This window comes from Lipophrys pholis (genome assembly GCF_963383615.2).
Source record: "Lipophrys pholis genome assembly, chromosome: 1".
NCBI lineage: Eukaryota > Metazoa > Chordata > Actinopteri > Blenniiformes > Blenniidae > Lipophrys > Lipophrys pholis.
Window position 1 is genome coordinate 39,578,212 of NC_137635.1, and position 19,718 is coordinate 39,597,929.

Sequence of the window (19,718 nt, forward strand, 5' to 3'; positions counted from 1 at the left end):
TTGCTGAACCGTAACCTTGAACTCCCCCCTTGCAATAATCCAAAATTACTACATCTTCTTCAGCCTTAAAACACGTTTGAACTACCTGTCATTTAGGGTCCTAGATTTATGTCCCTGCAGTAATGTCTGCCCCCACAGGTCACATGTGCATTCTCTCTCTCTCTCTCTCTCTCTCTCTCTCTCTCTCTCTCTCTCTCTCTCTCTCTCTCTCTCTGTCTCTCACACACACACACACAGAAACACACGTTTAAATGCTTTTTGTGGACATTTTGCTTTAACTTACATTTGGATCCAGCCGTTCAGAATGTCACGGTGGTAACTATTCAACAGAGGGACCCAAACCAGATAACACAGGGTTTCAAGAATGGACAAGGAGAGTGAAAAAACACACAAAAGAATTTATACTTAGAGCAACAGTGTTCCCTCCATCTTCCATATGACTTTATTCAACTAAGGGTTGCAAGTGATTGCAGGGTACACCTGGCAATGATTGGTTGTTACAGTGGTCCATTATGTGATTTAGTTCATGTAATTATGATGCAAAAATATGAAAAACAAACTATACTTTATTGATAACTTTGGGGAAATTACTGCTCTGCATGTAACCCATCGTGTTTCATCCGTGGTCAAATATGTCACATTTCCTCTGAATCATCAGAAACATGTGAGTCATTTGTGAGTTTATTATAACAAAGTAAACTTTCAAACTAAGAACAATACACCAATAAAAATCACATCCTTGTCCCAGAAACATTTCAGTCTGATCAACATTGGTGGGATACATATTTATTAGATATGTTGATTTATATGATATATCGTAGATATGATATAGAATGATGAAGTTAGAATAACAAAGAAAGTGAAATCTCATCATTATGTCTGCTGACATTGTGGAAACCACTGCCATTTGTGATTAAATTGATTAAAATGATTCAGCATCCTTCAGAAAAGTCACAAGATGCATAAACGTGAAATCTAAGCGTGCCTCACTTACCACCTCAGCCTTTCTGCAGTCACTTGTGCCCTCTGACAGCACCAGCTGAGCAATGCTTTCACTCACAGCTTGCTCTGCCAGACTTACTTCTGGCTCCCTCCTGTGGCTGCAGGTTTGGGCTGCTCTCACGAAGAGAGAACATCTCCACTGAATGTGAAAGAGGCGCCAAACATATCTCACCAGATGTAATCTCTGGTTTACCCACTTCGTCATGTTATGGAACCCAATTATGAACTCAACTACGTTCTTGTTGTGTAAGATCATTATATCTCCACATATAGCTTCATCTTTTCATGGCCCTAAAACCTTTGATGGCAGCCGTTGTTCTACAAATGATATGACAATAAAAAACGTTCATGAAATGTATCCATCAATCTTTTATACTGCTTCATCGAACTCAGGGTTGCAGGCCACTGGAGTTGTTCACACCTTCAGGCACCAATAACCCTCAAATGCACAATTCCGGATTGTGGGAGGGAATCGTGATACCCAGGGAGAACATGCAAACAACTTCAACCCCAATCAAACCAGTGAAGTAAGAATGCAAAATCTACTGCTCCCATAATGTCTTCATGAAGATCATATTTTGAAACATGTACTGTTGGCTTGTGACCGCTCAGTGATAAAAAGTCTGGCAGGGTCTTTTGTGCTGTTACTCGTGCCATTAAGCTTGGATTTCTTTCTTTCTTTCTTTCTTTCTTTCTTTCTTTCTTTCTTTCTTTCTTTCTTTCTTTCTTCTCAGGCAAAATTGGTTCTATATGGAATAATTTACAAATAAAAATGAAGTAATTCTTGTAAATTGATCCATTCATGTGGCAGTTGAATCTTCCTTGGTTGGCAGAGTGAACAGCTGCTTCCACCTCGACACATCAGTTTTATGAATACAACTCCAGGTGGTACATCATGTTAAGTCTTGATGTTGGGCGTTGGGGACCTAGGTTCAAATCCTGGCTGTGGCAGGGAAGGCATCTGGTGTGAAAACCAGTGAGGTCCATGGTACAAGTTAATGAGACTCATTGTGATTGGATCCTGAAAATAATATATATACATTTATCTTACCATGAGTTAAGACATAACTCTGAAGAAGAGAAGAAAAGTTTTTTTTTTTTCTTCAAAATCACTTTTATTCCACAATTTATTTCATCAGGTCTTAAGGCACCCTGAAGAGATGTTACAAGTTGTTCTTTCAAATGCGGGTTCCTTTTAAGACTGTGTAAACATAGCTTTGAATAAGATAATTTCCTGTAAATCTTTGCTTAAATTATTTCTTTACAGTACACAGACATTGTGTTTTGTGACAAAAATACAGTGTGAATTAAGTAAATATGGTAGATAGTGTTTATATATATACATTGAAGAGTAATAGATTGGCAGACAATCAGATCAACAGGCTGAAGAAGAGTGAAAACTAACAAACAATCTTTGAGACCCAGATAGATATACAGATCACGTAGAGATATACAGTACATAGTTACAGTGAACTCTTTATTTTCGTAATGCTTTCCTATCTCCTCTTCATCTTGAAAGCAATTTGTACACTGTGTTTGTTGCCTCTATCCACAATCAACTCGCAGCACCCCGCGAGGTGGAGCGGGACAACTTTATCTAGTCCTGCCTGGCTCACCCACATGTTGGCTATTGCAAGTGGAGAGGTGAGTAAACAGGAAGACGGGCAGACAGACAGACGAACATGCAGACAGACAGACGGACAGACACCACAAGACTGGGTTGTGGCCATGCAGACCACAACACATAAACCTATCTATAGTTCCCTAAATATGGTAAGGTTCACAATGTATTTATAGTAGAAAGGGACTTTGTAATTGGCATTTCATATACAGGGATACAGTGGCTATACTTGATTATCAAGGTACGTTCCTATGAAGCCTTTGTGATGGGCAATGAGTAATGTCAATACTCTGGAGATGTGTTGGATGATGTTCTACTTTCTCAATTATACTACACAGCAAGATAAAAATCCTCTCAACACCAGTGATAATACTGTCCTTCATACAGCTTAAGAGATGAAAACAACACACTCTTCCTGGCTGCAGGAAGCTCTAAAATAATCATAAAAATCTTGTCTCAGCAATTACACAACAGCTCCAAATGTCTTGGTTGCAATGGCTATAAGTTATCTAATCACATCAATTCTAAAAACCCAAAACAAAAAACAAAAAATAACGCGCGAAAAGGATGAGCAGTGCAACAAGTGAATGCGGAGATGGACGGATGGAAGGATAGAAGTATGAATGGATAGGGTCAGGCACAGAGCCTTGTTCTAGGAATCTTTGAGGAGGTCAGCAAGGAGTCATGAAGGAAAGAAGAGCCAGAAAATGTCAACAAAGCAGCATTTGTTATCACTGTACGACTGGCTGTCCTACAGGAAGCCAAACTGGTCTGAATAGGACATGTTTTTCAACATCTCAAAGGGCCGTCTTTATGACTTCATTTGGCACTTCCCTCCTTTCTTAAAATATTTTTAAACACGAATCCTTAGCAAACATGGGCAGCCTCAACTGGTTTTATTTTCAAAGGGCCATCTTGGCCATTACTCCATAACCTTGATCCTGAAGGTGACGCGGCCCAGGAACTTGTCCCTCTCGTCGTTGTTGCGTAGGTTTGAGCCCTCTACCCTGCACTCCACAGACAGCTCCTTGTTGTAATCCTCCTGGGTGAGCAGCAGCTTCACGGCCACCAGGGGCTGCACATAATTCTCCTGCATCGTGGTAGAGACATCCATCCGTCAATAACACATCAAGGTGAGGGCGTTACTGGACAGCGTCTGACCGATCATAAATACTTACATGAGCTTTCTTTCCATAGTAAGGGAAGTACATCTTATCAATTCTTCCCTCACTTGGGAAATACTGCATAGGAACTGGGTTTTCTTTCTGCAAAAACAAATACATATTATTCACAATTTTACATCAAATAATTGTATCTAATGGAAGTTTAATAGAGGATGGTACAATTAGCCGAGACCAGATGAGAGTGGACATGAAAATGGAAAAGCAAAGACCTTTTGCTGTCAGGGAAGAGATTTAAAGGAAGCAGAAAAATTGATGTGCTCTGGTGAATCACAAAAGGTGACATTTCCGACTAAAAAAATTACACAGATTATACTTGAATTAACTCTAAAAATGGAAAGATGACGGTTTAGAGGAACCTGCGTAATGACCTGTTACATAACAAAAAATGTGTTAACACTCACTACTGGCCTTATCCTAAGAATTTACATATTCATCTTACCCTAAAGCCATCAGTGACAGCATGCAGAAAGACACAAGACACAAAAACATACAAAAAGAAGGAAAAAATGAACACAAGATCGACAGAAAGAAAATTTTATGGTAATCAGTGTTTTTATGGAAGGAACAAAAAGAAAAAATACACATATAAGAATGCAAAACATATAGAATGAAGACTTTACTTTTACTGTGCAGTTGATATAAGGATCCCCAAGTGGCTTCAGACCAATGATCTATGAAGTAAGAGAAACAAAGGAGATAAGCATGTGAGCCTTTTGCAGGCGTAGATCCGAAATTAGAAGTTAATCAAAACATTTATTTTAGGAACTGTCTGGAAAATGAAAGTGGCCTGGAGAGAAAGAAAGGGACTGAAAAACATTTTTTTCATGAACTATTAACATGTAAAGTGATTTTTGAGCTTTCAAAAACCAGTGTGAATCCATCAGAAAAAGCAGATTTTACCCTGTTCATTTTCAGAAGCACGCAGGGTTTTCCTTCATGATATCCGAAGTTGGTGTCGGAGAGGCCAGAGCACACGCTCAGACTGGCCCTCTGGAAGCGGCAAGCTTTCTTTGCCATGTCGCTGCTGTCATCCTGCAGGAAATACTGTCCTGCCCTGCACTCCTCGTTCCTCTCCTGCTGTGAATCATTATACCCTGATGGACAGACGGACATGGACATATAAAGATATATGGCATGAGTCAATGACAAAAAAAAAAACATCTTGGCGAGGTGGCGTGGTTTGAAAGTTGTTCCAGCTAACTTTCAATCGTTTTCATTTATCAACATATTAAGAGAGAGGGGCTCTTACTTTGCAGGAAGGTCTCCAGGTGCTCCACATACTGTGCATAAATTGATGGGTCAGATTTGCTGAAAGTGATATCCAAAGAATTGGGACGAATCACCAGCCCTGGAACAGACACACAGGTTATTTCAACTCAGAGCAAAAAGGTGAGAGGCCACAACAACTGACGTACTGGACTAACATCTTAAAACGAAAAACATCCAGCCGACAATCCCCAGTGGAGATAATCGCTCAGGAAGAAACTTCAAAACAGATCGATACAAAAAGCAGCTGTAATGTAGCACATTATTGTGACAGCGTCTCTTTGGGGCGAGTATGAATAATGGATGCCTGGAAAAGAAATGCTGCCGGTTCCAGTAGCTTCAAAACCCCTCTCCTCCTGGGTGGTGCATGTTGAGAGGCACTAACCTGGATTGGGGACGCGGTCTCTGTACCTCGGCACATAGTCATCCAGTGTGAGCAGCAACACCCACATGGTGAGGGCGAACATACCAGCCAGGAAACAGTAGAAAACCAGGTAGAACAAGAGGATGAGGGCTGGAGGAAGTCACAGGAATGAACATGGAGCAGAAAAAGAGAAGAGATTTAATGAGGGAAAAAGACAGTAGGAATGGGTGTCATGTATTAATAATTGCACTTTTTAACTACAGTCAAACCATTGCCTTCTGATTTGCCACGTCTTCAGGTTGTAGAATACTGCATTTTTACTGCACTTTCTCTTTGAGAGAAACCATTTTGAATGAAGGAGGCAATGCTACCTTCTGCTAACAAACGTGATGTCATTTTTTTACCGGAGACCCCCACTTTTTCAAACCAGACAAGGTTCGGGGATTATGCTGCAGTGCTCAGAGTGTGTGCTGCCTCGTTTCACCAATGCAGGGAGGGGAAAAAGCAGCATTTATGGAGACAGCTGACTCAAAATGGTTCACCACCATCCAGCACTGCACAGCATGGATGCCCTCTAAGTTGACCAAAAAAAAAAAGGGATGGACCCCTCAGCCTCCTGCTGTACACCCCCCCTTTCTCTCATTCCTCCCCAACAGTATCCCACAATGCACCTGCTTAGTGCGTGAAAGAGAAACAGGAGAGAGGGAATCCCATTTGACCTTGACAGGCATGCTAATGTGGGCGGCCATGCAACTGCAATGGAGCATCCCACTGCACAGCAGCACAGGGGCCCAGGCAGCCTGACAGTCTGAGCGAGCCTATAGGAGCTGGCTTCTGGAGGGAGGGTGGCCTGTTACTACCTCACTCTGGAAGTAACCAGGGAATCATTACATAAAATGTATGGCCTGATCAGCTATAGATTCAGCACTGGAATGCTGTAGCACTGTCTTCAGCTATGATTAGGTAATGAGCTGCTTCATCAGCTTGTGTCTGCGCTGCAAATGCAGTTCCCAGATAGCCCTGTTAATGCAGATGATACACATCAATGAAGAAAAAACAAATACAAATCTTGGATGACCTGCTTGGTCACTTTTGCTAATGCAGCAAGAAGAGACCAGTTCACACCTTTGATAGCACCATTCATCTCAGTGAAACTCTTGGTACAGGCTTCTCCTTTACACCTTCATGCAGGCCTATGATGGATCATCTGCTATCACATCCATATGGGAGTCATTTCAACCTCTCTATACAAAGACATGCACAGCAGCATATACAGGCAGGAGGCACGTGTCCGTCAATGCTCGGAAAATGAAATGAAGAGGATGTCCGATTAGATACAAGCTCAGTGAACATGATTAGACAGCTCCTAATTGACTCTCCTGTCTAACGGGGATCCTTACCCCAGCTGCTGGCCGTGCGCCCCAGCACCTCCCCGGTCCTCGGGTTGTAGAAGGAGTCCTTCCAGCTGGACGCGTTCTCCTTGCTGGCCGCTTTATCGTCGGTGCTCGCCATGCTGATGTCTTTTGATTTTTTCCCCCCACTTTATGATTTTAAAATGTCACCCCCCCTTTTTATTTTTTGGGTCCAAACGTTGCCGTTTATCCTCCCTTGAAAAAAAAAATGCAGAAAAGCGCAGCGGGCGATGTAATGAGGCGAAGAAGCCGGCGAGGCGGCGGTGAGTGGTCGGATCAATGGTTGGGAAGGAGTGGGCGGTGTAGAAAGAGGGAGAGCAGAAGGAGAGAGAAGCTCTGGTGGAACAAAAAAAAAAAAAAGCGAGAAGGGGAAGGTGAGGAAGGAGAAAAAATCAGTGACGTCCACACAAACCCTGTCGTGGCAGCTGATGCAGTGCGACCAGATGGATGTACATTGGTTAATGACGGAGAGACGCACAGAGACGCACCGTTACGCGCACAAATTATAAATAGAGCGCACACTATCTTTCTTATCGTTAATTATATTATAATGGCTGTGCGCCTTTGGGAAGAGGCTGGGATCTCCATTTTTATTATAAGTGTCTGCAGTCTTTGGGATCCTTCAGCACTGACGAGAGGAAAAAACAACCTCCCCCCCAAAAAAAACAAACAAAAAAAAAAAACACAGCCAATAACGCGCATTTATCGAGGATTACAGGGACGCAGAGTGATCCTATAAATTCTACTACAGGTATTTTCTGTCTTATGTGGTATTATATTATATAATCCCAATGTATTTGGAGATTAACTGCAGCTCTTCTGCACACACGTCGTAAGCGTTGAGTCACCAAACCAATAACCAATCCTTTAGGCTGGGGCGCATTTGGACAGCAAAGGACGCACCTCTGATCACTCTACAGAACGAAAGAGTGCGCACTATGAAACACACGCACACACACACACACACACACACACACACACACACACACACACACACACACACACACACACACACACACACACACACACACACACACACACACACACACACACACACACAGATAGTATAAGAACATAGACGCCAGTGATCAGCATATTTGCAGCCGATGAGGATGCTATTTGTGACGACTGGTTGAGCATAGATATTTGGGGCATTTGCCAATCCTTGTTGCTATGGCAATTGAGCACTACTGAAACTAGTGCGTGTGTGCGCGCGTGCGCCTGCGTGTGTGTGTCTGTGTGTGTGAGAGAGAGTACACGATTGCAAACAGATGTGTCATAGTTAACAGATAACACTTTACTTAGGGTGAATATGTGCAAAGCCTGTTTCTGCATCGTATCAGATCTATATCCCAATGTGAGCTTCACACGTGACAGATGAGCCACATTCCACTTGGTTTTGTCACGTATGACTCTGCTTTGGTAAATATGACTGGCAATGAATGAACTGAAAGACTACAGGGCTGGGTTAAATACTAGAAATGAAAAAATGCTAAAGGGCTTAACCTTCAACCCCCTGACACCCCACAGAACATTCCCCGTGTGTCAGAGAGAGAGAGAGAGAGAGAGAGAGAGAGAGAGAGAGAGAGAGAGAGAGAGAGAGTTATATAATGACCCTTGATGCAGGGTTCAGCTCGCAAGGGGGGAGGGGGACCCGAGTAGTGGTCGCTCTGCATCCAGTTCCTGCTGTCAGTTTGAATTTGTTGCAAGGCAGGGTCCATCACAACTCATACAATGCAGCACCAGGCACAATACTAGCGCGCGCGCGCACACACACACACACACACACACACACACACACACACACACACACACACACACACACACACACACACACACACACACACACACACACACACACACACACACACACACACACACACACACACACACACACACACATTTCACTGATTAGTGTGAGAGCCGCCAGCACTGATTCATGGGCTAGTCCTGTCTGTCTCACACACTCCAGCACATTTTTCTCTGTGGAGGCATTCCACTGCAGTCCCAGCACACGCTGGCAAAATGAAATAAAAATTAAACGACTAAAGAGAAAACAAAAACAAAAACCAACCTGCCCACGTTTGAGTAAGAAGGCTTGGATTGACATCCTCACCACAAGCAGTTGGGTGGGTGCGGGGTTCTGCAGGGGGGGATGGATGGATAGACTGTATGGATCTGTGTGATGTACACAACACTCACTTCTGCTCCCCGTCTGACTGAGCAGACACACAGTCCTCCCATTGTTTAGGAGAAACCCCCTTTCGTGCACTCAATTAGCGCCCTCTTCACCATACCAGCACCATGAGCGGGAATACACACCCCATTTGTTCTCAGTCACTCCATCCGCAAGCTACCATAGCAACCCTCACAGAGAGGTTGCTAACATCAATGGGACTCAATCCTGAGACTCATCTCGCAGCCTGTGTTTCTGACGATTCCCCAGGCACGAGGCGATGGCATCTCCCCGGAGTCCATGTGGAAGTAAACACTGTGCACAGCATCTGCTCTCTCTCATCATGACCGTGACACCTGCACAGCTGCCGTAGAGTCTGCGAGACACACTGAATCACCACAGCCTTCGACGGATGCATCACGTTTTTAATACTTGCCCATTCACAAACGACAAAGATAGTTTCACTTACGGATACAGAAATGTCTTATTCGTTGGTTCCCAGCAGCTGGGGATGACATGTGCCATTCAAAAATTGAATGAAGTACTGTAGAGTGCTATAAGTGCTATAGAGATCTCACATATCAAGACCCTGGTTTCAAGTGTCAAAAAACATCATCAATGCGCATAGTGGTCACTTTGCATAACAAAGTTTAGTAAGCATACTCGAAACAGTTGTAAAATGTCAAGGCGGGCAAGAATAAACAATTCGGAATGATATCAGCCACAATCTGGATTTCTTTAGCAAACTGTATCACATTCAATCACAGCACCATTAGTCTTCTCAAACAATGTCATCAGAGTTCATAAGGCTGCATACAACACCTGAATCATTACAATTTCATCTGACATTGTGGGTGTAGTCAACCATACTAGAACAGAGACAACACATCAGTGCATGCCTTATTTGTAGTTCTGCCCCTTTCAATGGACATTTACATCCTGAATCACATATGAGCAACATGTATGACATAAGATCTGTGCAAGTAAAAACACAAGTTATCAGAACAGTTACTGTAGCCACTTTTCCTCATAGCCAGTGGAGAACATTACAGTCACAGATGATCATTGGCTCTTAAATGACACATTTGATTTGAATACCTAAAATCCAGTGGTGAAGCCTCACTTAGAAGAAAATGTACAGTTTGTTCCAGTCTCAGTTAAATGATATCATTTCAAGGTGAATACCTCTAATTATTTTGACAGTAAACACACAGGGTTTCAAAAATAAAAGATTTTGACATGGCATTGTGTACAATTTTGAAGGTCTTGATGACTGGAAAACAGTATAACACTGGAAAACAAAACAGCTACAGAAACAATAAACTTTTGAAGCAGGCTGTGTAACCAGGTCATATGTGGTGCGGAGGCTTCTGAATCTTCAGCTGTGGTTAACAGACGTATCTTTTCTCCTCCTCCTATTCCCTCTTTATTTTCTCACTGATGATCATGTGTGAATCTGATATTAATGAGTTTAGTAGGCAGTTCTTGATTAACATTTGCAATGTGGTTGCTATGGTGAGCTCATGAATTAAAAAGGTGTCAAATAAACAGCCGCCAGCGCCCCCATGTGGTATAGTGTAAAACAGTATTTCTACTGGAACCCCCCCCCAAAAAAAACCCCAAAACATAAAGAAGGTACAGTGACTTATTTGTGGAACAAATGGCATCCGCAGCTCATCTATAGAGCAGAAAAAGAGGTAACATTTATATGTGGAAAATAATTCCATGCTGTAACAGTGTATGATGACGCTTTAGCTTGGTGCTAATGTGGGATGGTTTCCTGCTTTCAACCACTATTATTAGTACTGTATCATTATGTCAATACACAGGACCATGAGCTGTTTTTAATGCGATAGAAAAAAAACTACTGTCTCCAAGAGATAGAAATAAACAGCTATAGATGATGATTAGGAAGCACACAAAGGCACTATAACTGAAAGTGGATCAGAATTCAAGTTGGATACGAAGATCCATGTGCAAGAAACTGTTGTAATTGCGCTGCTGTAGGTTGAGCTCTGCAGATTTACAATGAAGGTTTTTTAAGGTTTAAGGTTTTTTTTTTTAGTTTATTCTTGGACACCGTCCGGTCCTCCTTGTTACATTAAATTTGAGGGTGGGGTAAGTATTCTGCAGCCTCACGGCTAAATGTCACTAAATCATACATGCTCGTTCTTTGAAATAGTTGGTCAGTGATCATTTTTGTTATTTGTTGAAACTGATTAACTTTAATAGTTACTATATCTATGCGCCTGTCTTTTCACTTGGTTGAACTCAGGGTCTCCTCCCAAATGGCTTCGTCCAATGCTATGGCTTGTTGTACCAATTCATCGAGCGCCTCAGAGCTCTCTCCCAGCTCTGGAGGACATGGACATACTCCCGGTTTGGAGAAACGGTGTCTAACTTAGCTGCACCTCTGGGCCGGAACACTTTGTCGGTGCCCTGCAGCTTTTTCAGTTCCTCACGGTTTCTCCAAAAACCTGCCATGACAGTCAAAGACAGAACAGGAATTTTATTGATGATATACAGACCAGCAAATGCATAATTTGGCAACGTGTGCCCCACACTAGTGACCAACAACTCAAACTGGCCTAAGAATGGTCTAATTATCTATGCATTTGTCCACTGATTGACTGAAAACAAATGATTCACCATGTAAATCAGTCATCAGCGCCACCTGTTCCTGACCTGTTCTAAAACAACAGCTCTATGTTTACTGTTCGACTTGATTCAGCACTGACTAATGTATAACAGCCTAATTACACAACATGAATAATTGGGAAACAGGTTACATAACAAATAGCAGAACTTCATTTTGCTTCTTCTGCCAGAGTCAGCAAGAATAAAAATAGGACTTTTGATCAAAAGTTTTCAACTAAAACTCTGTCATGGCTTTAATGTTGTAATATTTTTAGAGAACCACAGTGAGCACGACGAGGAACACTGAAGCGTCTGACTGTTAGCCCGAGCTGCTTGTCTTCCCATCTTTGTTTTATTCTGTTTGTAGTGAGCATGTCTCAAAAATCCGAGCTTCACACGCGGCTGGCTGCAAACATCAGCTTCACTGCTGAAAAACCAGCTCATTTACAGAAAGTACAGTATCGAGTAAGCTACTTTTCCAAACCAGAAATAAATATTTGTATTTGTGTGTGTGTGTGTGTTGTGACTGAGTCTGCATACCCGCTTCCAGTCCAGCAACAAAAGCAGCTCCCAGACACGACATCTCGTGGTGCTGGGGTCGAGCTACCTTTTTGTTGAACAGGTCTGCAGTCAGCTGCATGATGAAGTCGTTGGAAGAAACACCGCCGTCCACCCTGAGATGGAAGAGAGCACTCAATTATGTCTCAACTCACTTTACTGTAACAGTATGAGAGAAACATAGACCCATAATGCATTGCCTACAAGAAAAAAAAATAAACTGAACTGCATTAGTCAAAGTAAGGTACACAAGACGGAGTCTGCTATTGCCGGCTAACTGGCTGAAATCCAAATCCTGCAATAAGATATTCCACTGTAAGCTCCCCTGGTCAGATGTAAGTTAAATGCTTATCCAGAGATTTTTTTTTTTACATTACGTTAATAAGACGTCCAGAGACCAGCTAAGGGGATGAGAGAAACTGCACCTGATCTTTGTGATGGGAATACGAGTCTCCCGCAGCATCGTATCGTACAGTTGTTTATTTCTGGAGAGAATAACGGAGCAAAAAAGAATATCAATTACCATGAACAGGGGAAAACAGTAGGAGCTGCACAAACGAGAAGATTAATTCAGGGCTTGGCAGCCTTTATGGTTGGATTAGATGGTGTTTTGTTTCTTCCTACAGTCCAAAAACATGCATTTGAGGGTCTCAATTGTCCGTAGCTATGAATGTGAGTGTGTGTGAGCGACTATCAAACTGCATTTGTGCCTTTAAACTGGAATCAGCACCAGCTACAAGCAATCCTGTGTTGGATTTAACAGTAAAGAAGGACAAATGGAGAAAACAGTAAAGCTTTTCTTATGGAAACTTCCTTTTCAAAGAGACCCACCTGAAGGCGAGAGACTCGAGGATGGCTCGGACCAGATGGCTTTTAGTGGTGGAGGGTTTCAGGCCCATGAGGGAAGCACAAGCTTTGGGATCATTCAGAGGAGCCTTTAATGAAGCATTGACACAAAGATGTCAACTGTTTTCACATTTTAAATCATCCTGATGGTCCTGAAGCAAGAACATCTAAATACTATGAGGACCTGTTTATTTGTTTTATATATATATATATATATATATATATATATATATATAATGAGGACACATATAACATGTTCATGTTCATCCGTTGAGAAGAAATTACAGCCTTCATAAAGAAGGGATGCCACAAAGTGTAACTCAGCTTATTGTAGATTACTTATGCACCCAGCAGTACACAGAGGCCGGTGTCAAATTACAGGCCATTGGGAAGGAGGCCAATTGAACAGAGGCTAAAAGCCCTCGTTTCAGACAAAGGAAGTACTGAGAGGCAGCAAAGGGCAAAAATGTAGTCGTTGCAGGCAATTTTTACTGTGAATCATTTGAATCTACGTGAAATTTACGTTCACAATGTGAAATATGAAAAACTGTGAATTTAAGCATCATAGAGCCCATTTTAAGTTTTGTGGTCATCAAGGGTGCAATTACTGTACACGACTGCATGCAGTTGCTGGAATCAGTTGTTCATAAAACAACCAGAAGAAAACATTATCTTCATACATAAATTAGAAACATTCAAGTCAAACACTTACAAAGGCCAGTTCACAATGGAGGGCAGAAAAAAAAAGAGACAACAATGTTACGAAGAGACAAAATAAAAAAACAGATAGAATTACATGCTTGTACTGACTTTAGAAAATACACATTGTTGCATTCTGGATGACAGTTTTACCAACTCTGCATAGAGAGAAAAAAACAAAATATATTGACCTGCAAGCCACTGAAGGAAGGGACGAAACACACGCCGTCTGAGTCGGCCACACTGTAAGCCATGGCAGAGGTGTCCTGGACGTCAGAGAAAAGCTCTACAGCAACACAGAAAAGCATCACATGCAACCTCTGACACAGACCTGATGAATTGTGTCAGATTCTTGGGAAAAGGCTTTAAACGACAGGGGGTGTCTTCTAGATTTGACTGAAATCATCAATGTTCTCTGAAGCTGCTGAACTTGGTAAACTCCCTAAAGTGCAGGATGAGCCACCGGAGATTTGACATAGATTTACAGAAGAGAAATAGTGAAAGGTTAAAGTCAAAAATACAAAAGTAATATATTTGGCACAGATTCAAGAGTTACAAGAACAACAATCCAAGATACACGTGATCAAAACTGGAGAAATGTGTATATTATTTTATGGGGGCTTTGAAAGAAGATGGCAGGGGATCATATATGTATTCTTCTAATTGAGGAAACATTTGAAACAACACAGCAATGAGACACAAAAATAAAAAAAAATGTGCGGCTGATAGATAATAAATCCTGTGACCAGCATGACATTTCTTCAAACCCAAGAGTTTGTATGGATCTGCTTCATAATGTTTCACCAGTATCATACATGGCACCAAAACCAATTTAAAACAACTGATTCACTCATGCATGCCGTCACTCACCCAACTCCTGCGCCCATTTGATGGCTGTGCCTGTGTCTGCTGCGTTGCCCTCTGCCAGGTAAACCACCTCAGAGCCGATCTTCCAGCCCACCACCGGGTACAGACCTGCCATGAGAGATCGTGAGGAATCTGTACTGGACAGATGTGGACATGTATGAATAGTGGCGTGGCTCACTCACCTGCTACGGATGTATGCGGTTTGCTCCCCGTGTTTATATCCATGAAGGTGCCTGTTCCCATGGTGATCTTTACATCCCCCACATTAAAGCAGCACTCTCCAAACATGGCTGCCTGCTGGTCTGCCATCTACAGCAGAGACAAAGGAGCTCCTTCATAATAATCTACCATGTTTAAGTAGCACAAAATGTGTTTTCAATATGTAACAGTTACAAGTTTTGTCAGTTCGTGAAAGTATGTCATTTTAATGCATTTACAGCAAAGAGTAGAGTGCAAATTCTAATAATAATAAAAAAAAACACATTACCTATTGTTCATTAACTCAATAACCAACTAAAATCTCCTTTTTACAACATAATGGCTGTGACACGCTGGCATCAACAAGTCAAAAGGTTCAAATGAATGGTTTTTTTATTGCGACCACACAGATAACAGATTGAGTCAGACCTCCACCCTGATAACTCACCACAGATCTGATGGGAATCGGCATGCCAAAGATGGATGGGTCGGTGGAGCCAAAGTCATGGCTGTTATGGCGCGAGGGAGAAACCACAGAAGAAGCATCATATAACATTCTTACTTAGTGGTCTAGAGTAAATGCAAACATCCATACTGACACTATCCATGGGTCTTAATTCAAAACTCTGAGTGCATGGGAGGTTACTATCAGGGTGCCGTCATCGTAAGTGAGCAGCTATAAAAAGTCAGGAAAGGTGTTTCAGTACATTATTATCATTATTTATATTATTACATAGATGTTTATGTAGCATGGAAATCTTGCAATGACTTTAATAAGTATAAAAATATATTGATACGTCGCATACTCTCAATATCCAATATTTATCTCTGCAAATGAGCTCATGTGAGCAGAGGATGGACTCTCTCTAGTAACAGGAATAAAACTAATCTTAACACATTCATGAAATTTTTAGAAAAATCTGCTAGGACAGACATGATACATAATGTGTTGTAATCTGTGGGAAATACTTGACTCACCCTGTATTTTCTACTTCGGGGAAAATAGAGAGAGGCAGAGACACAAGAGAGCAGAGAAAGCCACTCCAACACATCTGTGAAACAGTCACATTACAGGGACATGAAAAACACAGACAGACACAAAAAGTCAAACCAAACACGGAGAGATAGCCAAACAAGAATAAACACCGCACCTGATAGGAGTCGAATATTCCAGTTGCACTGGCATTGGAGTAATCTGTGGCGTGGACTTGTCCTACAACAATTATAAGACAAATGATAAATACATTGTTTGAAAAATAAAAAATAAAATCAAGAAAATATGTACAAGCAGTTGGGACGTTTTTTCCAGCCAGCCCTCCCACTTGAGTTTGCTCAAACCCTTTCAAAACTTCTCAGCCGGTCGATGATGCAACAGGATCAGACAGACAAAGAAGTTTCTGTCTTAAAATCCTGTAACACGCTGTATGAAATGCAATTCATGGAACAAAACACACATTGCTGCACAGATTTAAAGGGCATACGACTCAGAGGAAGGCGAAACCAAACGCACCTTTGGTTAGCCTAAACAGGAGCCAGGTGTCAATTGTTCCAAAGCAGCAGTTCCCCTCATCGATGGCTTCATGAACCTGAAAAAAACAGGAACATGACACGGCCTCTTCCTGCTGTAATCTAGTATCAATACAACACGATTCAAGTCTCATCAATCTAATTATTTTGTTTATGAAGACAAGTAAAGGTGATACAATATGCAATATTTACAATAGTAAATGTCTCAAATCACCTTGAAATTTAAAGAATTTTTTCTCCACTTAATCAATCACAAGGTAAGATAATATAGTAATTATGAGGTGGTGACAATCATTTGTGGAATATGAAATTGTATATGTAAACTACATAAATTCTGCTATGAAGTGAAACCACTCCTCTTGTGCTTTTAGCTCTTTGTTGTTCCGAGTCACTCAGGCGGCAGCGACAGCAGCGTTTAACACCGCGGCTCACACCAGCGAACGCTGTCCTGTGCGTTTATCAAGCAGGTCAATCTCCATCACAGCTGCTGTCAGACCGGGGAGTTCATATCCACACACCTGCTGGTAGTGTGTCAGGGCCCAGACGAGGCGAAACGTCACGTGTTGAGTGGAGAAGACGATGAGGCTCGCGGCAAGGGATCGCTTCTGCCGCGTCAGGAAGTAGGCAACCTTCATCACGCCATGAATTGCCTGAGATTGACATAAAACACAACATCAACATACACAAACTGAATTAAAAAAAACAAAAAAACAGTGTGAAAGAGCGCCGCCTGACCTTCATGGTGCAGGATCTGTTCCAGGATTTCACCAAGTCTGCAGCCCTCTGGTCCTGCCAGGTGATGAAATTATGAAAAGGAACTCCAGTTCTCCTACCAAAGACAAAAAAAAAAAGACACAAATAAACCTCAAGAACAATACAACATGGTTTTGTTTAATAATGCAGTGGTTTTCAGATCAGAGAAAGAAATATGAATGTTCATTGTTTACCGGTCCCATGTTGTGAAGGTGCTGCGTTGGGTGGAGATGCCGAGGGCTTCGATCTGGCGCATTTGTACTCCAGCATCTGCAATACAAGTTCCTCGTCAACATAAAATATAGTCGAAAGACACAGAGGCAAAGTGTGCAACATATTAAAGTGATATTGGTAAATAAATGGTGACGAATTCTAATAAAACTTTTGTGACTTTAACAGTTTCAGGCAATCAAGCTATAATTTATGATCAGAGGTATAGAATTGTTGTTTTAATACTCGGTAATTACTCTGTCAATTGCAGGTAAAAAGAAGAAGCCACACATTATGATGGTATATACCGGCAACGCAATACATGACTGTCGGTGTCTGAGCCTGGTTAGTTCAGGTTCAGTTTTGTAAATGAACACTGACATTGCTCCTCATATATGGAATCTGTCAAACTATTTTATTTTAACTAATTGTAAGCATTTACAAATGATTTATGATATCATAAAAAAGTGGAGTAAAAGGTAGATAATAAAGAAAACTGTTGAAATGGTTTACAACTGTAAGTCAGAATGTTATGATTTCTATAATAATGTAATTGCACATAAATGTTATAGTATAATTAATACAAAATAATAACGTAATTGTTGCACATTAATCAGTTTGTGTATCATGTACCATCAGATGCAATCAAATGTTTTATATTTTGTTTTGACAAATTAAGAACTAATAACTGTACTTTGATTAACAGTGGATTATACCTTTATAAAAAAAAACACGACTCATCACAAACAAAATTGGTGAATCAAAGAAAACTGTTTTATATTTCGTAGGAAGTTTTTTTTTCAATACCAGAAACATAAATGGTGCCTAATGTACTGTGACCAATACATGTAACCAGTCATCCGTCATCTATACTGCTTTCCCCCTGGAGGAGCGGACAGACCATCACAGGACAAACACAATCAGAGTGACAAATACACACACTCACATTCACTAATACGGGACTTTTTTTTTTTTTACAGTAATCGATTATCCTCAGATGCATGTTTTCAGTAAGAAGAAACTGGAAAATCCACAGAGAAGAACATGAACACTCCTCAGAGAAAGATCTGCAAGCCCAGACTCAAACCAAGGCTTCCCTCACTGTGAGGCCACAGTGCTGACCACTTCACCAAAACAACATCCAACACATTATTACTGCATGTAAAACAACACCTGCATGAGATACGCCTTCAAATTCAACTCACAGTTGCATTTATACTTTTAAAACAATAAATAAAATATGAGCGTGAAGTGCTACTTAAGGAAGTTACTTATTGGAAAGCTGCTGGATAGAAATGATCACTATTGTAGTGAAGTTCAGCATAAGAACAGATCGCTCATTGTTTATTCTTTGTTGAAAACCAAACCATGAGGTCAGACTCAATCACCTGCATTGGGGTGAACAGTGTTCCCACTAAAAGTTTAAAACACATATTGTAAACAAGAGTAAAAGCACAGTGAAATAAATAAAAGGAATACTGAATGGTGAGAAGGTTGTGAGATACTAGATGACATGCAGGAGTAGATGTACCTTGCACTGCTCCCTTGACCACAGAGATAAAGCCTCTCCATAGTGCATCTGGGTCAATCTCCACATGTCCTACCTCTGGATACAACGCAACGATCTGAGGACAAGCATCAACACAAGTCGTCCCATACATAAAAAAAAAAACCCTGAGTGCTGGACAGGCACTGATGTGTTCACTGATCAAAACCTGAGAGACATCGGTACCTTGCTCGTGCATGATCCTCGGACTTTCGCCTCCTTGTCGTAGACGTGACCTCTGATTGACGACGTCCCGACGTCCACTGACAAAACGAAGCCTTCTCTCTTGAAACCATTGCGCTGGCTCCCCATCGTGGCGGTATCGGTGTTCTTGGCCCTCACATCAGCACGAGACAAGCAATGGTCAGCTCATGTTGGACTTGTTTACAGCCTGTGTGTGTGGATGGTGGACCTTTGGACCGTCCAGTTACACTTCACCGGGGGGGGTTTAACATATTATAAGATACCAGGTCAATGTAACGAAGCTCAGCACATCTTGGAGAACGGATACGCAGTATTTTTAATTTTTTTTAATTTTACTTTCGATATTTGAAGAGCTGCAATAATGCGGCTGAAGCAAAATGTGACCAACTCAAGAGTTAAGTTGAGCTAATTCTGATTGGCCACAAAGCTAGCTGTAAAAAAAACAAAACAACCTATACGATTAATTAGTGGTCGAATGAAACATACCCAAAAACCTTTTGTGTGAAACACAGAAAAATGTAAGTCATTAATTACCCCGACGTGTGTCCATGGAATTACACGGAAGATCCGAGAAGTGAGTGTGGTAAGCTGACGTCTTTGAATCGCATAAACACACCTGAAGCTTTTTGCTCCTTGTGGGCCTCCGTA

General features: G+C 41.5%; 2 protein-coding genes across 4 annotated transcripts; both read right to left on the reverse strand.

Annotated features, from left to right (window-relative positions):
* Window positions 1-2,106: 2,106 nt before the first annotated feature.
* Window positions 2,107-7,479, reverse strand: atp1b3a (ATPase Na+/K+ transporting subunit beta 3a). The gene is made up of 7 exons (XM_080486111.1): window positions 6,838-7,479; window positions 5,459-5,587; window positions 5,057-5,155; window positions 4,708-4,901; window positions 4,428-4,478; window positions 3,802-3,888; window positions 2,107-3,713 (listed from the first exon to the last, which is right to left on the reverse strand). The coding sequence occupies exons 1-7, from the start codon at window positions 6,947-6,949 to the stop codon at window positions 3,546-3,548; spliced, it is 840 nt and encodes a 279-aa protein (XP_080342237.1). The 5' UTR covers window positions 6,950-7,479; the 3' UTR covers window positions 2,107-3,545.
* Window positions 7,480-9,431: 1,952 nt separating this feature from the next.
* On the reverse strand, window positions 9,432-19,688 carry gk5 (glycerol kinase 5). 3 transcript variants are annotated; one of them, XM_080471413.1, is made up of 17 exons: window positions 19,605-19,688; window positions 19,053-19,203; window positions 18,852-18,945; window positions 17,305-17,380; window positions 17,093-17,186; window positions 16,876-17,007; window positions 16,341-16,416; window positions 15,982-16,043; window positions 15,809-15,882; window positions 15,279-15,339; window positions 14,815-14,941; window positions 14,636-14,740; window positions 13,957-14,051; window positions 13,052-13,155; window positions 12,646-12,705; window positions 12,203-12,336; window positions 9,432-11,502 (listed from the first exon to the last, which is right to left on the reverse strand). In XM_080471413.1, exons 2-17 carry the CDS (start codon window positions 19,176-19,178, stop codon window positions 11,330-11,332), a joined length of 1,593 nt encoding a protein of 530 aa, XP_080327539.1. In that variant the 5' UTR covers window positions 19,179-19,203; window positions 19,605-19,688; the 3' UTR covers window positions 9,432-11,329. The 3 variants fall into 3 exon arrangements, with proteins under 3 accessions (XP_080327539.1, XP_080327538.1, XP_080327537.1); XM_080471412.1 differs by having other exon boundaries at window positions 19,053-19,298; XM_080471411.1 differs by having other exon boundaries at window positions 19,053-19,688.
* Window positions 19,689-19,718: the final 30 nt, after the last annotated feature.

What these genes read in the sequence shown, in the direction of transcription:
- gk5 (XM_080471413.1), bottom strand. Translation starts at nt 19,178, where the DNA reads ATGGGGAGCCAGCGCAATGGTTTCAAGAGAGAAGGCTTCGTTTTGTCA. An exon ending in ACCTTCACAACATGGGACCG is followed by an intron (nt 17,187 to 17,304) that starts GTAAACAATGAA and finishes TGTCTTTGGTAG; the next exon opens with GAGAACTGGAGTTCCTTTTC. An exon ending in CTCGAGTCTCTCGCCTTCAG is followed by an intron (nt 12,706 to 13,051) that starts GTGGGTCTCTTT and finishes TATTCTCTCCAG; the next exon opens with AAATAAACAACTGTACGATA.
- atp1b3a (XM_080486111.1), bottom strand. Translation starts at nt 6,949, where the DNA reads ATGGCGAGCACCGACGATAAAGCGGCCAGCAAGGAGAACGCGTCCAGC. An exon ending in ATATCAACTGCACAGTAAAA is followed by an intron (nt 3,889 to 4,427) that starts GTAAAGTCTTCA and finishes TTGTTTTTGCAG; the next exon opens with AAAGAAAACCCAGTTCCTAT. An exon ending in ACTATGGAAAGAAAGCTCAT is followed by an intron (nt 3,714 to 3,801) that starts GTAAGTATTTAT and finishes ACCACGATGCAG; the next exon opens with GAGAATTATGTGCAGCCCCT.